At 44.0% G+C, this 20,610-nt stretch overlaps 1 protein-coding gene across 1 annotated transcript in view; it reads left to right on the plus strand.

Moving 5' to 3' along the window:
- LOC142074853 (microtubule-associated protein 1B-like) overlaps positions 1-20,610 on the plus strand; it is a 119,537-nt gene that overhangs the window by 75,221 nt on the left and 23,706 nt on the right. The window contains exon 3 of the mRNA XM_075135760.1: positions 16,833-16,915. Within this exon, the coding sequence (XP_074991861.1) occupies positions 16,833-16,915 (83 nt within the window). The remainder of the gene's footprint in view (positions 1-16,832; positions 16,916-20,610) is intronic.

Genomic DNA, 20,610 nt, shown 5'->3' on the forward strand with positions numbered 1-20,610 from the left:
GCTGAACCTCCCAGGACAGTTTCTTCACAGCCGAAACAAGGGAGGAAGAGAGACTTTCTTTGTATTGCCGGAGTTGGCCAGCCAATTCATCCACCGTTTGTCCCTCGCCGTCTTTCCACGTCGTTACTGCCAATGAGTTGGCATATGACGCTGGAGCGCTCCGTACAAACTTCCGCCACATGGGTCGGGTGCACTTGACTTCATCTGGATCTTTGGATAACTGCTCGTTGTTCAGGTCATCATAAATCACCTCCAGCACGGCTAATTCCCTCAGGTACTGGATACCTCTCTCCATGGTGGTCCATTTGCCTGGGCGATATATAACATCTTCCTTGAAGGGATACCTTTCCTTCACGCCTGACGGCAGTCGCCTCCAGAGGCTGAGGACCTGTGTCCCTTATCCAATCGCTTTGTCAATGCCTCCTTCCCTGGCAAGGGATCCCAGCTGTTTGGCTTCCTTCCCCTGTAATTCCAGGCTACTGGCCCCATTATCCCAGCATCGGAGCAGCCAGGTGACGATGTGCTCGCCTGGACGACAGCTGAAATCTTTCCGCATATCTCGCAGCTCACTCAGGGATAGGGATTGGGTGGTTACTGTCTCATTTATGAGTTCTTCCTGTCCCTCTGAGGAAGAGGAGGAACCCGCCTGCTGACTTCTTCCTTGGTGGAAAGTGGGGATTCTTCCTCTTCCTCCCCCTGTTCTCATGATGGCCGTACTTTAGAGTAGTCTGCCTCCTCTCTGGCAGGACGGTATGCTTCTTCCTCCTGCTCCCTCTTAGAAGGAGCTTCTTCATCCCTTTCTAAATGAGCTGACTTCCGCTTCCAATATTTCTTCTTGTGTATAGGTCTGACCGATACCGTCACGTGTTGGTTCTCTGGTTTAGCTGCAGTGCCTGTTGATGGGGTTGGAGTAGCCACAGTGCCTGTCATTTTGTCATCAGATCCGGAGACCTTCTCTCCCCCTTGAGGGTTCTGAATAGTGTTGAACAGGGCTCGGTAGGCATGGGCCAGGCCCCAGCACGTTACAGTGATCTGGGTCTCTCTGGAATTGCCAGGGTGACAGCATACGTTTTCCAAATATTCTACTAGTCTTTCAGGATTCTGCACTTGTTCAGGGGTGAAGCTCCAAAACCTTGGAGGTGCCCACTGTCCTAGGCACTTGCCCATACTATCCCACACACCCTGCCACTCATAACTATCCAGCCTCGGGGCAGATCTCTGGGTGGTATTCTTAAGTAGTTGTTTAACCTTAAACAAGGCCTGAAACACATTCAGGAGACATAGCAATAGGAACACGCTGGTTTGAACATCCCAAGGATATTCAAAATCCTCAAGAGCCATTGTAATCAGCCTGGAGGAGAAGGGGAAGGTGAAGGAAGCTGTCTCCCCCATAGATTGGCCCTCCGAGGAGAAGGGGTAGAAAGTGTAATTATTAATAGTTTCCGAGAGATAGCTCCCGAAGTACGGGGATGACGGCAGTGCAGAGTACAGTCTCCTGACCAATAATTTTATCATAACATAAACCAGTGTCACACAGTACAGCAAAGCGGTAACTTTAATCCAATTCCCAGAGGTGATAAACAGCACCGCAGGGAGTGCATACGGCAAGTAAGGTGTTACATAACACAACTCTGAGAACAAGCACAACAACTCTGAAAGCAAATGAATCAACATTGTGACCAGCGACTATTAAACCAATATAATGAATGCTTGTAATCAGTTTTGCCCTAACACGCTTTGATCAGATCTGTTGTTATCTCAACCCTTCGGGCCCCACGTTGAGCGCCAAAAAGGACTGTCATGGTTTAACCCGGCAGGCAGCCAAACACCACACAGCTGCTCGCTCACTACCCCCCAAGTGGGATGGGGGAGAGAATCGGAAGAGTAAAAATGAGAACACTTATGGGTTGAGATAAGAAAAGTTTAATAATTGAAATAAAGTAATATAATAATAATAATAATAAGAAGAAGAAGAAGAAGAAGAAGAAGTAATGAAAAGGAAGATAACAAAAAGAGAGAGAAATAAAACCCAAGAAAGACAAGTGATGCAAATGAAAAAAAAACAAAACAGAATTGCTCACCACCAACCAACCAATGCCCAGCCAGTCTCCGAGCAGCGGCCCTCCAGCCAGCTTTCCCCTAGTTTATATACTGAGCATGACGTCATATGGTATGGAATATCCCGTTGGCCAGTTTAGGTCAGCTGTCCTGGCTGTGCCCCCTCCCAGCTTCTTGTGTATCTCCAGTCTTCTCAGTCGGTAGAGCATGAGAAGCTGAGAAGGCCTTTACTCTGTGTAAGCACTGCTCAGCAATAATGAAAACATCCCTGTGTTATCACCACTGTTTCCAGCACAAATCCAAAACATAGCCCCATACTAGCTACTATGAACAAAAATAACTCTATCCCAGCCAAAACCAGTACAGTATGCAAACATGGTGCTTTGCTATGATTTTTGAAGGCAAAACATACAACTGAATAATTCAGGCCCCATACGTTTATTATTACATTTCAGAATTGGCCCCATCTGTATTTTTGACTGCTAATTTACACTCCATAGCACCCTTTTGGCTTCACAAGGGTCCCACAAGTTTTGAGGCCACAAACATGTTGCTTCCTTTTTTTTGTGTTGGCTATAAGCAATTAAGGATGTCCTGCCCCTGACACTATTCTTTCCCCAAGGTATTCCTCCATGCCAAAAAAAAAAAAATCTCCTTTAAAAGCCAGGGTGGGAAAAAATACCAAGGTCCAAAAGACTACAGGGGACACAATACCTGCACAGGCCTGTGTGGATTTTGGGCGAGTGGTGGGAGCCAGGTCCCCTGCTCATCGCTTAACAACAGGAGAGGAGCAGAGTCCATTGCTTGCATATAAATACGTAGGTGAGCTCTGTGATAGAGTGCAGGGATACCCTCCCCTACTCCAGCAGCCTCCTAGATGTCCTCTGCCTGCAGAAAAGCCTCAGGTTTTGGATTTGTAAATGCCACCTTCCCCATCTCTGCTGCTTTCTTCTGTCTTGCTATGCTTGATTTTTACTTTGTTCAATCCATCTTTCACTTTCTCTCAGTGCTGTTTTCCTCTCTTCCCCCTTTTCTTTTTCCTAACTAGACACTTCCGAGATGCATTTTTTAACGGCCTTAGATACTGTCTACACTGTCTTTTCCAACCTCTGTCTATTACTTTGCATGCTTGCTGTAGGGAGAATGTGAGCACAAAAACATTTGTGATGAATCAGGGACTTTCAAAATTGACCAAACCTCCCTCTCCCCATTTTTTAATGTTTTACACCTTAATTTTCATATTCCCATTCTGCTAAATGAGCTTTTTAACTTACTTTTTGCTGTCTATGCTTTCTAATGACTTTCTAATTGCCAAAATCTGTAGAGGAAATTTTGTTTAATAAAGCTGATGTTTGCTTGCTCAACACAAGAGGACATTTGCTAATAAGAGGGCATTTAAATAATCACCAACACAGCCCTCAGGAGCAATACAAGAAAACAGGAAACTGCAAGTCACAGTGGATTTGTAATGAAACGTTACCCTCCATCCGAGCGCACCGTGCGAGAGGAGCACCTGAGCACTACAAAATCAACTAATCATGGCAATGGAGGCCCCAGTCGCATGAAATAAAATCAACAGATAAATAGCTTCTCAGGACAAGCTGGGAAAACAAATTAATGAAAAGGGAAGATCTTAAGCCTGGTGCTGCAGCCTTTTCCAAGGTAAGGGCATTCATACTGTAGGGCTTCAGAGAAGATACTGCCCAGGCAGCTCTTGCACACTGTCTGGATGCAGTGACAAGAAGAGTCCTATTTCTTGCCCAGACCTGTAAATTTTTCTCAGATCTTCCTCCTCTCATATTAAAAGCATTGTACTTAACTTGCGATGTTCTGGGCTCTTTTTCCATCAGTGTATTTAGTGTCATCTACCAGAATCTTTGGAGACTCTTAGGTTTGCTCTCTTTATATTGTTGGTGAGTCTTAAAACTGAAGATGAAGTATCCTACAGTATCTCTGCAGTACATATCTCTACATATCCTACAGTATCTCTCACAAAGACTCATTAAACGATGGCAGCAGGATTTGAATCACAACATGCCTAAAGTTGCTTGATAACAAAATTTTCTGATTTTCCATTTCTAATATTTTTTGGGACACTGCCACCTGCCTCAGAGCCCTTGGCCATTTGCCATGACCCTGAAAGGGGAACTGCCACAAAAATCAGTGGGAGATTACATAACACTCAGTGACAGACTTGGCACGTTGCATCTCTAATACTGAATTTGCTTCAAGGGTCACAAGATTTAATCACTGTTCATATCAACCCCCTTTGGCCATGTAATAGTATATTCCATGACTGACACAGCATTAAAAACTTGAAATTCATTACCTACCGAACCACCCATAGTAATTTTGCTATCGCTCACCCTTATGCAAGTCAACTTTGGTACCATAGATGTTGTTTCATGACAGCTCTGCAGTTCTTTATAGTCATCACATCAAGTTGTCTCCAGCCTCTAGCCACTTCTGCCTACTTTAAGGTTTTATTTCCAGTACTAGTTTTTAAACTCCCGCCTCTAAAACCGTATGTGAAACTGATGCAAGGCATGTATTTTTGCATGCAAGCAGGTATTCTTTCATTCAAATTCATGCATTAATTGTTAGATACTTATTAGTTGGCCTTTGCACGCATACACAAATGCTAATTCTGAAAGCAGAAATAAAGGAAGGTTCAGCAGATGGACACATGAACTCAAATACCAGTTTGAATCTCACTGGCATTTTGACCTTTACCACTCACCAGCTCAAATTCAGAGGCAGAAATGTGCAAAAATAAGAGGAGGGTGTTGGGGAATTTTTATGGTACCCCTTGAGGAGAATTAAACACACGTTTGTGCTTAAAAATATATATATAAATAAAAAGAACACTACATTGGGCAGGGTCCTACCACCATAAGCGGTTCTACAAGGAGCCTGCAAAGATGTGTCACGAGCTGATGCCTTATATCCACTTGCACCAGCACCAATCCCATGAGCGGTTGCATGGGGCACCTCAGCCCGGCCAGTGGGTCCATTCCCTGGCCCAGCTCTGCTGCCCAAAGGTGGCCCCTGAGCTTGGGCCCCTGAGCGCTCCCATTCCAGGATGGCTACAAGACAATGCTGCAGCTCTTCCTTATCTCATCACCAAGGGAAACTTCACTCCCTTGTAGGGAGTCCTGCTGTCTCTGGCATCCCTGCTTCCAGCCAGTTTAACCCCTTCTGCAGTTGGGCCTTCTTGCCTTCCGTGCCAGATCATTCCTTGGTCACAAACTACCACTGCTGAGCAGTTACAATTTGAATTTCCCCTTCAAGGGGGAGGCTCTGTTTTCATCCAAAATATGAACAATAAGTGACACTACTGAAATTGGGCAATCATTTAAGCACCCAGAGAGTGAAGCTATTTCAGATTTATTTTGGATGAAAGCACAAAGTGTCACTAATCCCAACTGAAACACAGCAGACACAATTACCATTCCTTTGGAGAGATAAAATTGAAAATTTACCAATATTTTTCTACAAACCAAGGACAATTAATAATTCTACACTGAACTTTTGCAACTGAGTCCAAATACTCACATCATAGTGCCTAACCCTTAATAAGCAGCAAAGAACTTCTAGAACAAACTTTAAATAAACTCTAAACTTGGCAAGTGAGCATCCCCAATCAAAACTGGGGCTGTTAACCAGGATCTCCACCAGGGGCTTTCAGCTGTCATCTGTGGGCTACTCCTGGGAAAGCTGAATAAGAAAAGCAAGGCCGTAGTCAGACACACACAAACACACATACATGCGACATTTCCCCAGGGAAATGCCCCTCCAGCACAAAGCAGCAACAAATGAAAGCAGGTCTGGCTCTGCACAGAGTGGCCTGCAAGCCCATTTCCAGCTCACTACCTATTATCCCACATCATTTCACCCTTACTTTCACAAAGGTCCTTGCTACACCTTCCCTTCTGATTTGCCTCACTGTTCAAAATGTCCATGGAAAAAAATACGTGTGTGATGCCTTTCACTGTCCCTGGCAGCATGGAGATGAAAGATGTCCTTTCTCAGCAAGAACCCCTGCTGCTGCAATTTCAAACCAGTGGGGCAAAACAGAGACTGACAAGCTTAAAACTCTTTCCCATAGTTCCAGTTCTTCTTTCAGAGTTGTGCTAACTGAAATGCTGCTTTTCTAGCTTTGTTACTGGGCTTGCATCCAATGTTTACATTGCATTACCAGCTCTATATTGTTTCTGTCACAGTGTTTCAGATAGTATACATTTTCATTTTATAGCTCTCCTGCTTCCCTTTAACTTATGACCTTTATTGAAAATGAACGCATTTGTCTGCAGACTGTCAGGCAAAAGGGTTGAATCACAGGGGCTTGGCATCTGTGAAATGCTTTGCAATCCACTGTAGCTGTATCAGGAAAGCAGTGATGGAAAACCATAAACTGCCTGAGATTAGAAGTTTATTCCGGAAGACACCAACTTTCCTTTGGAAGGCCAAGCACATTTCAAACCCTCACCAAAATAAAAACAAAGGCCTGTTGGGAATGGACATTTTGATGCTCCCCTAATGCATTTCATTATTGACTTTTCAGTCTTTTAAAAGCATTTCTGTCCTTTTCTTCATACCTTTACTGCTCATGCAACTCACAGTCCTCCTTAGTGGATCCTAGGTGCTTGCACAAAGCGTTTCAGAAGCCGAAAGGGGACTGGGTGAATTCCAGAACTCAGCAGTGTTTGGCAGTGGGGACCCGACAGCAGCGCCGGGACATCGCATGTTACAAAACAGAGGCAAAAAGCCATTTTGCTTTTATTTCAACAATTCACTAAAACCTAACCACTCATGTTCTTACGATGTCTGCATTGTTTCCCAGCAACTTAAAGGATGCTCTCAGTTTAAGAAATGCATATTCAGCATGCATCTTGTGTTCAGAGCGGAGGAGGGTGAGCTCTGCACCAGTGCCCCTAACAAGGGGAAGGGTTTAGCATGCTTGCCAGGAAGAGGATGGGATAGGTATGAGACTGCTTGTGTATGTATGCCATTGCTGCAGATATTCCCCTAACAAAAGTGTCTTCACACCCAGACTTGGAGCTAAGCAAGCCCTACCTGAGAGCGCCATTTAGGACACTGTGCAGTTTCCCAGGGTTTTAGGTGGAAGCTGACACTGGATTAAGTAATTTGTGGAGGGCAACCACAGGTAAAGCCAATCTTCTGCCTGCTGTCCCCCACCCCACTGGTAATGCTCTGGAAGTGCGCAGTGGCAAGGCCATGTGCAGTTGCTTGCATCAGGTCCACAGCTGGATATCTTCACTCCTCTGGGTGCAGCAGAACGGAAACCCCGTGGCAGCTTCCCCTAAATGGGCACAGCTTTCAGAGTGGCAAAGGGCTGAAACACGAAAAACGGGCAATGAGGTCAGTGGAACAGGCCTTCGCTTATTTACCTGGCTACTGAGCTGGTGCTTATGCTCTCCTGCTAGCTATTGACAACTCATACAAGTTCTAATGGCCTTGGCACCAGTCAGAAAACCAACAGCATCTTTACTGAACCTGAAGGCTTGGAGTTGGAGGGCTTTGAGATTCTGGGATAGGTGTGTTTGGAACATGTTTCTGAAAAAATAAAAAATAATTAAAAAAAAATAATCAACAACCACAGTGAAGAAGTTGACAGTGGCATTTATGTGTGGTCCATACAACTGAGAGTTAAGGTTACATCCCAGTAAAACATGCAATTCATGCTTACCAGAGTTTATTGGAGGCTTGGAGCAACACCATTTCATCAAGGTTAAGCTGGGGTGGGGAGAGGGAGGAGCGGGGGATGTCCTTGATAAGAGATATACAAAATTTAGATGCCCATCATTAGGGCTATGAAAGGAAGAGGAAAAAAATGAAAATTAAAAGAGAACACTGCTCAACTCTTTGTTGATCAGACACCATTGTTCAGGCAACTCCATCTAGTATGAGATACCATGGAGGGCTACCATATGTAATCACGATTCCTATACTGGAGTATTCCCCCATTGCAGTGCATTTATTTTTATGGCTTCAATATGGCACCATGTTGAAACAAAAGAATTGAACTCAAAAATGTACAGAGCCCTCAGGACTCTCCTAGCTGTTTATGTGAGTTCTCATTTGCCTCAGCAGGTTATCTCAGACAATGGTCTGATCTAAAACAAACACCACCAAAAAAAAAAAAACCACTAAAGCCCCGTAATAGACAATTATGATCTAATCTGCCTTAAAGGGACATGTATTCTTACCTCTCGGATCCTGAGATGCAGCCTTGAGGAAGAAGGGCAGTCTGGTAGAGACCTAGACAAGTCACCTAGACTGGCCCGTTGGCAAAGAAGGATTGAGATCTCAGAAGCAGACAGGATTTCTGAAATGTGTAAACTGCATGTTTATGTGGAAAATTCATCCTCAGAGCTCAGCTGTGCTATTAGGGCCAATGCTAGTCTTCCATTAGAAAACCGTGCAGGTTGTTTCATGCACTGCACGAAAGAGATGAGATGCCTCTCGTTCTTTTTTTTTATTTTTAATTTTTTGCTTGCAGTTAAACAAGATTACTTGTAGGCTGTATCATATTTTTTGATCTCTTGTTGGAGTCTCAAACAGCTGGGTCACCTCATAGTGAAATTAGGCTTCATCTCCAAAGCATATTTATTGTTCCTTGCTCTGCAGCTGAAATACCTAACCTTGTCCTCTCTCCCTTTTTTGGTCACTGCATAAATGACGTGCTTCTAGACAGGCTTGTATTGATCTAAAAAGCCGTCATAAATTTTCCAGGTTCAGATTCAAGTTGCAGTAACTGGAAAAGGTAGATCACTGTAAAATGCAATATTCTCAAGAATCAATAAATCTTTCTTTCAGAACTGAAGAGGGTTGTCACCGCTCCCTCCTTCCCACCCCCCTCTTCAGAGGAAAGCAGGAAAACTCGCCATGCAGGAGGAATGGTCACAAACCGAGTCCTCACAGCACCTGCCAGCGTTGCTTCTTCCCATGGCAGCAGCATCCACACTCTGGCTACTAGACTTGGCATAGTTGCAGGAGCAAGAGAAAGGCTGGGGTTGGCAAGTTAATTCAAGTAGCATTGATAGAGCATTTCAGGCTTACCAGTCATCTCGCTGCCTTAATAGTACTGAGGTGTGCCAGGCCTACATCAATCACTTGTTCAATTTCCTTTAGCATTCCCCTTTTTATTAGGTTCAAGTGTTAAAATTTAATGATGCATGCCAGTGTTTTCTACTTTAATTCCCACAAAAGATTTTCTTTTTCTTGCAAATATCCTTCAGACATCAAGAACAACAGAGTGCCATTTTGATATTTGTCCTCTTCCTGCATATTTTTCATTAGAAAAATCACTACCGTGGACATCTGGTGTCGTGGTTTAACCCCAGCCAGCAACTAAGCCCCACACAGCCGCTCGCTCACTCCCCCTCCAGTGGGATGGGAATCAGAAGAGTAAAAGTGAGAAAACTCGTGGGTTGAGATAAAGACAGTTTAATAGGGAAAGCAAAAGCCGCGCACACAAGCAAAGCAAAACAAGGAATTCATTCACTCCTTCCCATCGGCAGGCAGGTGTTCAGCCATCGCCAGGAAAGCAGGGCTCCATCACGCGTAACGGTTACTTGGGAAGACAAACGCCATCACTCCGAACATCCCCCCTTCCTTCTTCTTCCCCCAGCTTTATATGCTGAGCGTGACGTCATATGGTATGGAATATCCCTTGGGTCAGTTGGGGTCAGCTGTCCTGGCTGTGTCCCCTCCCAACTTCTTGTGCACCCCCAGCCTCCTTGCTGGTGGGGTGGGGTGGGGTGAGAAGCAGAAAAGGCCTTGACTCTGTGTAAGCACTGCTCAGCAGTAATGAAAACATCCCTGTGTTATCACCACTGTTTTCAGCACAAATCCAAAAGATAGCCCCATACTAGCTACTATGAAGAAAATTAACTCTACCCCACCCAAAACCAGCACATCTGGTCACAACAAAATATTGTTGCAAGACATGTTGCTGCATTAGACTTCTTGCTGGCTGTTTTGCCATGGAGAGCTTGTCATGGAAATTTCATCCCATGCAGCATTTATTCCAGGGCATGGATCTATTTCCAACAAGTGGAGATGAAGTTTCACTACAGTTACTACAGCTACTACAGTTCTGCAGCTTTTCACCATACAGAGGATTCTCGCAAAGATGTTTCTCATGTGGCCACTGTAGCCAAAGTATCCTGGATAACTGGGAAATGATAAAAGAATTGATGGCCTTACAGAGAGATTGGTCAGGGTGAAATCACTCATTCAAGTGTCTGAACTCTACTTTTTTGCTTCAGAGTAGGATTTTAATCAAGATTGTCAAAACCACTTGTCTTTTATTCTTAACAAAGAAAATGACAGATCTCACATTCTACTGGTGCCATTGGCAATAAGAGTTACATATTTAACTCCTGTTCCTTTGCTCCCAGTGACTTCAGAAGTGGCTCTGTGAGCATTGACCTCTCTAATGATCAGGATAATTGCTTAGAAATCTCACTCCATTTATTCCTTTGCAAGTCCTATAATCAGCACCTGCCCGTGAAGTATGGTACATTTCTTTCAACAACTGAAAATGGTGAATTAAAAGCAATGATGTCTGATTTTGTTCTTGGTGCCTTTATCATCTGGGCCAAAGTCTGGCATAGTACAGTTCCAACAAGTGCTAATTGAATATTAGCAGCAGCAGAGCGGCAGCACGATTAACTCACGCTAACTGACAGCCCAGCAGTACTTGCTCTCATTTCTCCCAAACATCTCGCTGACACCTTTACTGGAGGAAGGACCCCTGCATCCAACATCAGCTTTGCCACTTCAAGGAGCAGTGGGTCAACCTGTCCCAGGCCTCCAATGGAGACCTGCCATCAGGGTTTTCCCCCATACATGGAAATGGTCAATCTGACAAGCCGACGAGAAAGACTGAACTGGACACTTGGGTCAGTATCACAAAGCTCGGGACAGAGACAAACAAAGCCATTGGCTTGCAGCACCCTGCCAGGGCTCAGTGGGATGCCCCCAGTCTAAATGGGAATGTTGCCTTTTTTTTAAAAAAGGTCTGACTTCAGTTTTACCAACCTGGGCCCATCCTGGGCTGCCTCAGTTTCCTTTGACTTACAGTTAGAATATTCTGATGTGTTTTTCAAGGAATGAATAAGCTCATTTCAGGTCTTTTTGCTTTAACCTGCTGTTTTCAGCCTCAGTTTTCTTTCTAGTCCCTATATTTTTAAGTTTAAAATACTATTTGTCCCTCTTTAAATTTTCTATTTAATTGATAATTGCTCATTAAAAACAGATGACAGATGCACCTATCAAATCTGTTTATTTCTAGAAAAAAAAAAAACAACAGCAGCTTTAGCGTTAGGAAAAAAAGAATCACAAAATCACGGAGGCTGGCCAGCACCTCTGGAGATCCTCTAGTCCCACCCCCCCGCTCAAGCGGGGTCAGGTACAGCAGGTTGCCCTAGAGCATGTCCAGTTGGGTTTTGAATATCTCCATCAATAGAGAACAATATTGTTTCATTATTAATAAAAGTCTCTACAGAGAACTTTTATTTATTTTGTATACAACTTCCTTGCTAATTCAGTGTGTAAACAATTTTTGGAAGTATTATAGGCTGAGACAAATGTCTCATTAACAATCTGGGAACTCCCTCTTTTGATACCAAGATATTTCCAGCTACTGCATCTTTCTGTCTAATCCAAGACAAATACTTCCGCTTTCTTGTTTGAGACAGAACAATTTTCCAATGCCAAAAATTAACTCTTTCTGTGGACCGAGTATGTTAACAACCTGCATGATACAAATGCATTGGAAGCAGAGTTTCTTATAATAATGGGTACTTCTTTAATACCGGATGTATCAGAGTTTCTTGTAACAATCAGGAAAGAGAGCTTTGGGACATATCTTTGGGTACCTGTACCTGCAGGCTGGTCCTATATGCTACTTCCTACGCTCCCATTGATGGGCTAGCCACAACATTTGGTTCTATATTTCATAGAATCATAGAATCATAGAATGGTTTGGGTTGGAAGGGACCTTTAAAGGTCATCTAGTCCAACCCCCCTGCAATGAGCAGGGACATCTCCAACTAGATCAGGTTGCTCACAACCCTGTCCAACCTGACCTTGAATGTTTCCAGGGATGGGGCATCTACCACCTCTCTGGGAAACCTGTTCCAGTGTTTCACCACCCTCATTGTAAAAAATTTCTTCCTTATATCTAGTCTAAATCTGCTCTCTTTTACTTTAAAACCATTCCCCCTTGTCCTGTCGCAACAGGCCCTGCTAAAAAGTCTGTCCCCATCTTTCTTATAAGCCCCCTTTAAGTATTTCCTCTGCACTCACAACCACTCGCAACTCAGATTTTGGTTCAGGCTATTCTCTGCAACAAGTAAGATTTTGCTGAGGTGGGAGCTTTCATAGCAATGATTGTGCCTCCTGTCTTTTATCACTTTATCATTTGATGACCTTTATGCTCCAAGCTTCTCCTTGTGATATACAACATGGCACAGCAATTATCTCAGAGGGGACCCAATGCTCACCTTCGGCTCAGGAAAGTACTCTTAACCATGACAACGACATTTTATCTTCCCAAGTAACCGTTACGCGTGATGGAGCCCTGCTTTCCTGGAGATGGCTGAACACCTGCCTGCCGATGGGAAGGAGTGAAGGAATTCCTTGTTTTGCTTTGCTTGTGTGCGCGGCTTTTGCTTTCCCTATTAAACTGTCTTTATCTCAACCCACGAGTTTTCTCACTTTTACCCTTCCGATTCTCTCCCCCATCCCGCTGGGGGGTGTCGTGGTTTAACCCTAGCCAGCAACTAAACACCATGCAGCCGCTCGCTCACCCCCCTCCTCCGGTAGGATGGGGGAGAAAATCGGGAGGGCACAATGAGGAGATCTCGCTGGTTGAGATAAAAACAGTTTAATAATTGAAATAAAACAAAGTAGAACAGGAATAATAACAATGATAACAACAATAATAGAATATGCAAAGCAGGTGATGCATAATGCAACTGCTCACCACCCGCCGACCGATGCCCCGCGTGTCCCGAACAGCGAGAACCCCCTTCCTGGACCACGCCTCCTAATTATATACTGAGCATGACATGACATGGTGTGGAATACCCCATTGACCAGCTGGGTCAGCGGCCCTGTCTATGCTCCCCCCACCCAGCTTCCCATGCACCTGGCAGAGCATGGGAGGCGGAAAAGTCCCCAGTGCAAGCACCACCCAGCAACAACCAAAGCATCAATGGGCCATCAACGTTCCTCTCACACCAAACCCAAAACAGAGCCCCACCCCCCCAGCTACTGGGAAGAAGATAACTCTGTCCCAGCCGTAACCAGGACCGTATCCACCCCTTATTCTATACCATCTACATCATGCCCAGGTCTCACATTTTCTAATACATTCCAATTAATCACCACCACTTTTCTTGTCTTTTGATATATACACACAGATATCATTCCTTTAGTCTATGGACCATCCCTCTAAAATGTCCACTGAGTTCATTTAGTCCATGGTTGGGGCTCCATCTGTCATAACAGTCTTCCAGGGCAGGAGAGATGGTGTGTGGTGTTGGATTGTAGCATTGTGTTTACTACTTCTCTCTACTAGACTGATTCTGAAACAAGCAGCTGCCAAGACTCTTTATTCATATCTGGTTTTAATTTGAAGCTTTACTTAATAAAATCAAGGATGAGCAGATACTTAGTTTTCTTCCAAACAGGATAAATATTTATTTCCAGAAGTCTTTAGGTAGGATTTTGACCTACTTTCCAGAAACTAGAAGTGGGTAAAATCTAGCTACCCAACCACTTCTGTGCAACCTGGAAGTTTCTTCCTTTCTTCCTCTGACACGTCACAAAAATGTTCTGTCCAGTGTGTAGAGATATGCTATAAATATCTGGTAGAGTTAATTTAAAGCAACCCCAGATCTTCTACACAAATCTCAGATTCTCCCACTTCGTCTGTAGTTTAATAAGTCGGTCTCTTGCCAGTTTGTGAAATGCTGTTGCTGCTTTCTGCTCCCACACTGTGATACTTCATTTCTGTTTGATAAAACTCTTCCCATGGGAGACTTTCCTTCATTCCAGCTGAGCATCTGAGTATCAACCTGAGCAGTAAGCCTGTGTTGCTCTTACAAAATTGTCAACAGTTTTAATAAATGAGGTGTGTTTTTTGTTTGTTTCTCAAGCAGTTGACATAGGACCATGTTACTGATACCAGCAAGTAGAGACCCTTCTGAAGTTTTACATGGGATGGGAGCCCTCATAGTGACTCACACTCTACCAGTGCTGGGTCCCCACCCTGTAAGATAAGCAGTAACACTTGTTGATGCCAAGGAGTCGAAGAGGGAGGCAGTCACACATGCAGCTCTAAACAGGCATGTGTACATGGTGCAGACTGCTACACTTGCCTCTGGAAATCAATCTCAAGTTGCATGAAACCATGCAACCACTGGAGCTGGGCATCTGGTCCACGGGAGCATAGGATGTAAGTGACCACCATTGGTGCTGGTCAGTGCGAGTTGCAACTCCACAGGTCAAATCCCTCCCAGCTACACAGATACATGACTTGGAGCAGCTTCAGTAAAGTCCAAAGTCAATGCTTTGAGTCAGGTGGACACTATGCATCTTTGTCTAACTTTACATGTGGATAATTGCATTTCTTTTCTATCTATGTTTAATGTGTTAATATCTAATCATATATGAGGCTTAGTCTGGCCTGAAGCAAAGTGTATGTTCTGTGTCACCAACTATTAAGTGAGAAATTTCTGTGGCAACTGAAGGGTGATAATTTCTTTTGTTTCCTTCCCAATGCTAAAGACTAGATTCAATAAACTCTGCCTAATGTCTTCGTTTGAGGAAAACCTGCAGAATAACTAAAATATCAGATCACAGGGCATCTTCTGAAGGAGTCTGTGGTAACAGAGCCATCTGGATGTTTTACTGAATGTAGTCTTATATAAGCATTCCTGTTAGGCAAAGAAGCAGAGCTATTAAATTGAATTACAAAGGGTAATGCCAGAACTGAATGCTGCAGAGGGAGACTTGCCCTCCTCCCCTTTCATAATAACTGTAATATGTGTTAAGAAAACTAGGTTTCTTCAAATGAATTAGATTATTATCCACAAGCCTCTAGGCATTTACATGCACAAGAGAGTAAACTACAACCCCATCTCTCATTTTACCTGAGAACATTATTTTTTTCCTTCTCCTTCACTTTCTATCATTTGATTAAAAGCTCTTATGCTTCCTGGGGCCCCCTGCCTGGGGGAGGGCCTGTCGGGGGAAGGGCCTGGGGCAGCAGCGAGCCTGCCCCAAGGCCAGGGCAGTGTGGGAAAGGTTGGCTACCCACCCTCCCAGACTGCCTCCATGCCACTCTCGTGTTTTCAGGAATGCAAAGTTCTTTTCACCATTGCCATTCTCGTCCTCATCTCTTTACAGGGGGATTTTTCTAAATTGGCAAATAGGTGACTTGTTCTGTGTCCCTCGTACCTCCTTTTAAGCTTAATTAATTATTTTAATGAATTAATATTACAGTTTGCTCGGAAAGGACAGCTCTTCTGGTTTTTGGACTAATTACCAGTCTGGATTTCTGAATGAAAAGACGGCTGCTAATTAATCTCGCTGCAGTTCTTACAGAAAGAGACGCTGATAAGAACTTGCTAATTACCATAGAAAAAAAAAATACAAGAGTCCTGTTGTGTTTTTCTGGCATCCACTCCCAGTCACATCACTATTAAATACAGAGAACAGACTAACTACTAAGTATGAAAGCCAATGGACTGTGAGGCTGCTCCAAAATTGCCCAGATGTTATTCATTCAGGAGCTAGCTGTATTTTGTACGTCTGTTCACTCTTGTTGCCTAACATTGCTTGCTATAGCTTTTGTAAGCAGGAGAAAGATGAAGCAGGGCAGCATGGCAAGTGTTCGACCATCCCGATAGGGAATTTCTCACAGTGTCCCAGTGTTAATCAATATTAGTAGAAGGCTGAACAGGGAGTTTTGGCAGGGTGGGTCCCAGCTTTCACCTGGTTCATTTGGTGCGGCCGTGGGCCTGTGGTCTGTGTGGGGTGCTGCCTGGCTTGAGAGCGCTCCCACAGTGTGTGATGGGGAGCACGTGTGCTGTGCAGGACGGTGCTGGTGGTGGGGAGTGGGGACATCCCTGGGCTCCTTTGCTTGTCTCACAAATTGTGCTTGTTAGGGCTTGATGGGCAGCGCCAGCATACGTCCCAAGTATTCACTTTGCTTCTTGCAGGGGAAATTTGCAGCCCATGCTGACTTTCCTCCTGCTGTGGCTAAGCCACCAATAGTTCCTGGAAAAGCTCATTTAAAACCACCTAGGCATGTTACAGGACTGTGTAACCTCAGCTGTATCTGTGGTGTAGATACATCCATGAAAATCCAGGGCCAGATGCTCAGCTGGTGACAGTTACTTCAGTCCCTGATCCACACCAGCTCAGTAAGACCAAGGTGAGTAACAGGGACTCCTCCTGCCAGGGGGAAAGGACAGGCCCCAGCGCTGTTGCCAGTTTGTTTTCATTACCTTGAATTTTCTGGAGTGGTGTTTCTGGCCCATAGGACCACATGCCATGGGTATTTCTGAAGACATGAGCCAGCACAGTAGTTGCTGTGGCTGGCATGCACTGCCCTGGGTAACCAGAGGGCTGTCGCACAGTGGAACATATAACTAGCTCAGTGAAAGCACTGGTTTAAACCATGCTGGTTGAATTTAATGTCTTTTCATTTTTTTTTCTTTCTGTGCTTGCAGGTCAGAAGATTCTTCACCACAGAAGTGATGTCTTAGAAACTGTAGTCCTGATCAATCCCTCAGATGAAGCAGTTAGTACTGAGGTAAGTCAGTCAGAAATGCTTCACTGGATGTGTCATAAAAGCTCCATTAAGTGGACAGGTTGAGAGCAGCTCCTAACTGTGGACGAAAGGACATGTTAGGAGCAAATATCATCAAAAACATCAGCCATCCCTTGATTTTCTTCCTGGTTTCCCGGACTCCTGATAAAGCGTCAAAGGCATAGGACAGAAACACACCACTTATCCCAGCACTCATTTCCTCATAACACACCAAATTCCCTTCTTGATGAAGTGAAGGCAGCTGTGGTGAAACTGCATCTGCTTTTTGTCTGCTCCTCCATTGTTTGGTAGCTCTGGAAGCCTATTTTACATATGAAAAAGTGCCTGAAAAGAAACCAGGTGCCCTGAGATAAATTTAGGTCTTCAAGAAGAATTACCATATATGTGGTGGTGACTCTAGGTTGATCTATGTGATCTGTCCTTCAAAAAGCACCTGACATGATCAATGGACTCTGGAGAGTGCCCCAGAAGAGGACTGTCAAATCCTCATGAACTCGCTAGAGTAGAATCAAAGAACTGAGCATGAAGCTCAAAGACAAAATTGACAAATTTAGCTAGCGAGACTGAAGGTTGTAAAAAATAGGGATAATTACATTGCTAGCCAGTGCTGGGAAGCACTGACATAGTACAAGTTCTTTTGGGAAATGAAGTGGCTTTGTTTGCAGTACTTTGTGAAAAATCTATTTTGTTACCAACCTTAAGTGATATTAAACACAAACAGGAGGAAACACACCAAAACAAATGGAATTTCTGAAGTTTTAAAAGTTTAAAAAAGTAAGTAACCTTAGTTAATGGCAGCTCGTGCACTAAAAAATTATGCATGAAAATCTCTTACATTGCGTTAGACGTATGTTGTGGTTTAACCCGGCAGGCAGCCAAACACCACACAGCCGCTCGCTCACTCCCCACCCACAGCAGTGGGATAGGGGAGAGAATCGGGGGAAAAAAAAAACCAAACAAAAGTAAAATTCATGGATTGAGATAAAGACAGTTTAATAGAACAGAAAAGGAAGGGAAAATGATAATAATAATAATGATAACAATAATGATAGAATATACAAAATGAGTGATGCACAATGCAATTGCTCACCACCCACCAAGCAATGCCTAAACAGTGATTGCTACTTCCTGGACCATGCCTCTTATTGATATACTGAGCATGACATCATATGGTATGGAATACCCCATTGGCCAGTTGGGTTAGCTGTCCTGGCTATGCTCCCTCCCAGCTTCTTGTGCACCTGGCAGAGCATGGGAAGCTGAAAAGTCCTTGACTAGCCGGGTACTTAGCAACAACTAAAACATCTCTGTGTTATCAACATTCTTCTCATACTAAATCCAAAACACAGCACTAGGAAGAAATTTAACTCTATCCCAGCAAAAACCAGGACAAGGTACTTGGTAAGGAACAAGGGTGTCAGCTGGGTAGCAGCTCTTAGGGTTGTCTTTAATACACTCAGGCTTTCAGAGTAAAAAGCTATAAAGGATGGGGGAGGGGAAGAGCTGAAGGAACTGTCAAAAGTAGGGAAATGCTGCTTCTGTCACTGTTGCTTGTCATTCCTTTGATGGATGACCACATGGAAGAACATGGTCTGAGGCTGATTAATGCCTTCTGACCCCTGGCTTTACTCCTTTGGCTCTGGAAGATGTTTGGCTAGGTTACTGTTAATTTCCTCTCGCTAGACTGTGAGAGGCAATCTTTTCTTCGCTTTCATCTCACCGGACTGGTCACAGCCAGAAGTTACAAACTGAGATTTACCTTGGCTGGCTAAGCGAGACCCTCACTGGACAAAAGCCACAACAAGATGATAAGAAAGAGGCAGAAGAATTAAATCCGAGGTTGGAATAAACATGCTTTGCCCATTATGGCAAATAGAAAACTTAGTTCTACATATCAAGAGATTTCTAGGTTGCATCTGGGGAGACAGTGATATACCATGGAGCTCTGACTTTCACCAGAAGAGGAAATTGAATCTATCAGTTCAGGAAAAACAAAGGCAAAAGATATTAAAACAAATCCCTGCTAATCTGGCTGGTAATAGCCATACTGGTGGTAGTCTGAGCATAGTTCTGCCCAAAGCTCCTATCATGTTCTGTCAGCTGCCAAATACCTCCCAAAAGAGAGAAGCCCAAACGGAGAGAGACTGCAGTTGCCTAAAGAAAACAAGTTTCTGAAAACCCCATGAGCAGTTACTTACTTCTTAAGAAGATCCCACTCCATTGCTCTAATACTCCTGTGTCTGTACCGTAAGTCTTGGAAACTGCTGATCTGCTTATGCTCCTGTCTCAGTTCACACTCTGTCTTTAACTCTGTTTTGACTGAGACTAAGTCTTGCTGTTCACTTTCTTCAAACAATTTAGGACTTCAACCAAGGGTAAAGCTGAACAGAATCATAACCTTGCAATATTTCTGTAGCGATCTTGAAATCAGCAGACAAAATTCTGGTAGTCCCTCAGGAAGCCTTGATTATACCCAGACACAGAATTTATGTGTCTCTCGAAGTTCTTTCATGTGTATCATAAATTATGCTCTGTAATCTGAAAGCATTTATTTACTTTTTTATCCTGCCATAGTTTTCTAGCTCTGCAGAACCTATTTCACCATCAATTAATAAAATAGATTGAAGGAGAATTATGTGACAGTTGCATATCAGTGATTCACAAGTCAGGAAATAATTTTGTTGTTGGAAAACCTGGTGAGTTTATACATAAGTTGGCAGACTACCAAGAACTGCTGCCAGCAATGAGAGAAAAGATAGAAGAGGAAGCCAGTTCTTTTATGGTTTTAATACAACTAAACCTGACAAGATTTCAGCCACACATCAGCCAGCCAGCGGCACTTATCTATATTTTTGTATGAAATAAAAATGAATACACTCGATCCAGCAAGGATATTGCTGAATTTATAATCATTTAGTGCAATTAGTGACAGACCAGCATTAGTCCTGCATTTAATTAAAGGAACTTTCTGCTGCTCAAAGTCAAGGCCACTTATTTAATAAAATAAAAATGAAGATGTGGTAGAGTTGGGATCTTAGAATCATAGAATCATAGAATATTTTGGGTTGGAAGGGACCTTTAAAGGTCATCTAGTCCAACTCCCCTGCCGTGGGCAGGGACATCTTCAACTAGATCAGGTTGCTCAGAGCCCTGTCCAACCTGACCTTGAACACTTCCAGGGATGGGGCATCTACCACCTCTCTGGGCAACCTGTGCCAGTGTCTCACCACCCTCATCGTAAAACATTTCTTCCTTATATCTAGTCTGAATCTCCCCTCTTTTAGTTTAAAACCATTCCCCTTGTCCTGTCGCAACAGGCCCTGCTAGAGAGTTTGTCCCCATCTTTCTTATAGGCCTCCTTTAAGTACTGAAAGGCTGCAATAAGGTCTCCCTGGAGCCTTCTCTTCTCCAGGCTGAACAACCCTAACTCTCTCAGCCTTTCTTCGTAGGAGAGGTGTTCCATCCCCCGATCATTTTTGTGGCCTCCTCTGGACCTGCTCCAACAGGTCCATGTCTTTCTTGTGCTGAGAGCTCCAGAGCTGGATGCAGTACTGCAGGTGGGGTCTCACCAGAGCGGAGTAGAGGGGCAGAATCACCTCCCTCAACCTGCTGGCCACGCTTCTTTTGATGCAGCCCAGGATACGGTTGGCTTTCTGGGCTGCGAGCGCACATTGCCG

Source organism: Calonectris borealis, chromosome W (genome assembly GCF_964195595.1).
Source record: "Calonectris borealis chromosome W, bCalBor7.hap1.2, whole genome shotgun sequence".
NCBI lineage: Eukaryota > Metazoa > Chordata > Aves > Procellariiformes > Procellariidae > Calonectris > Calonectris borealis.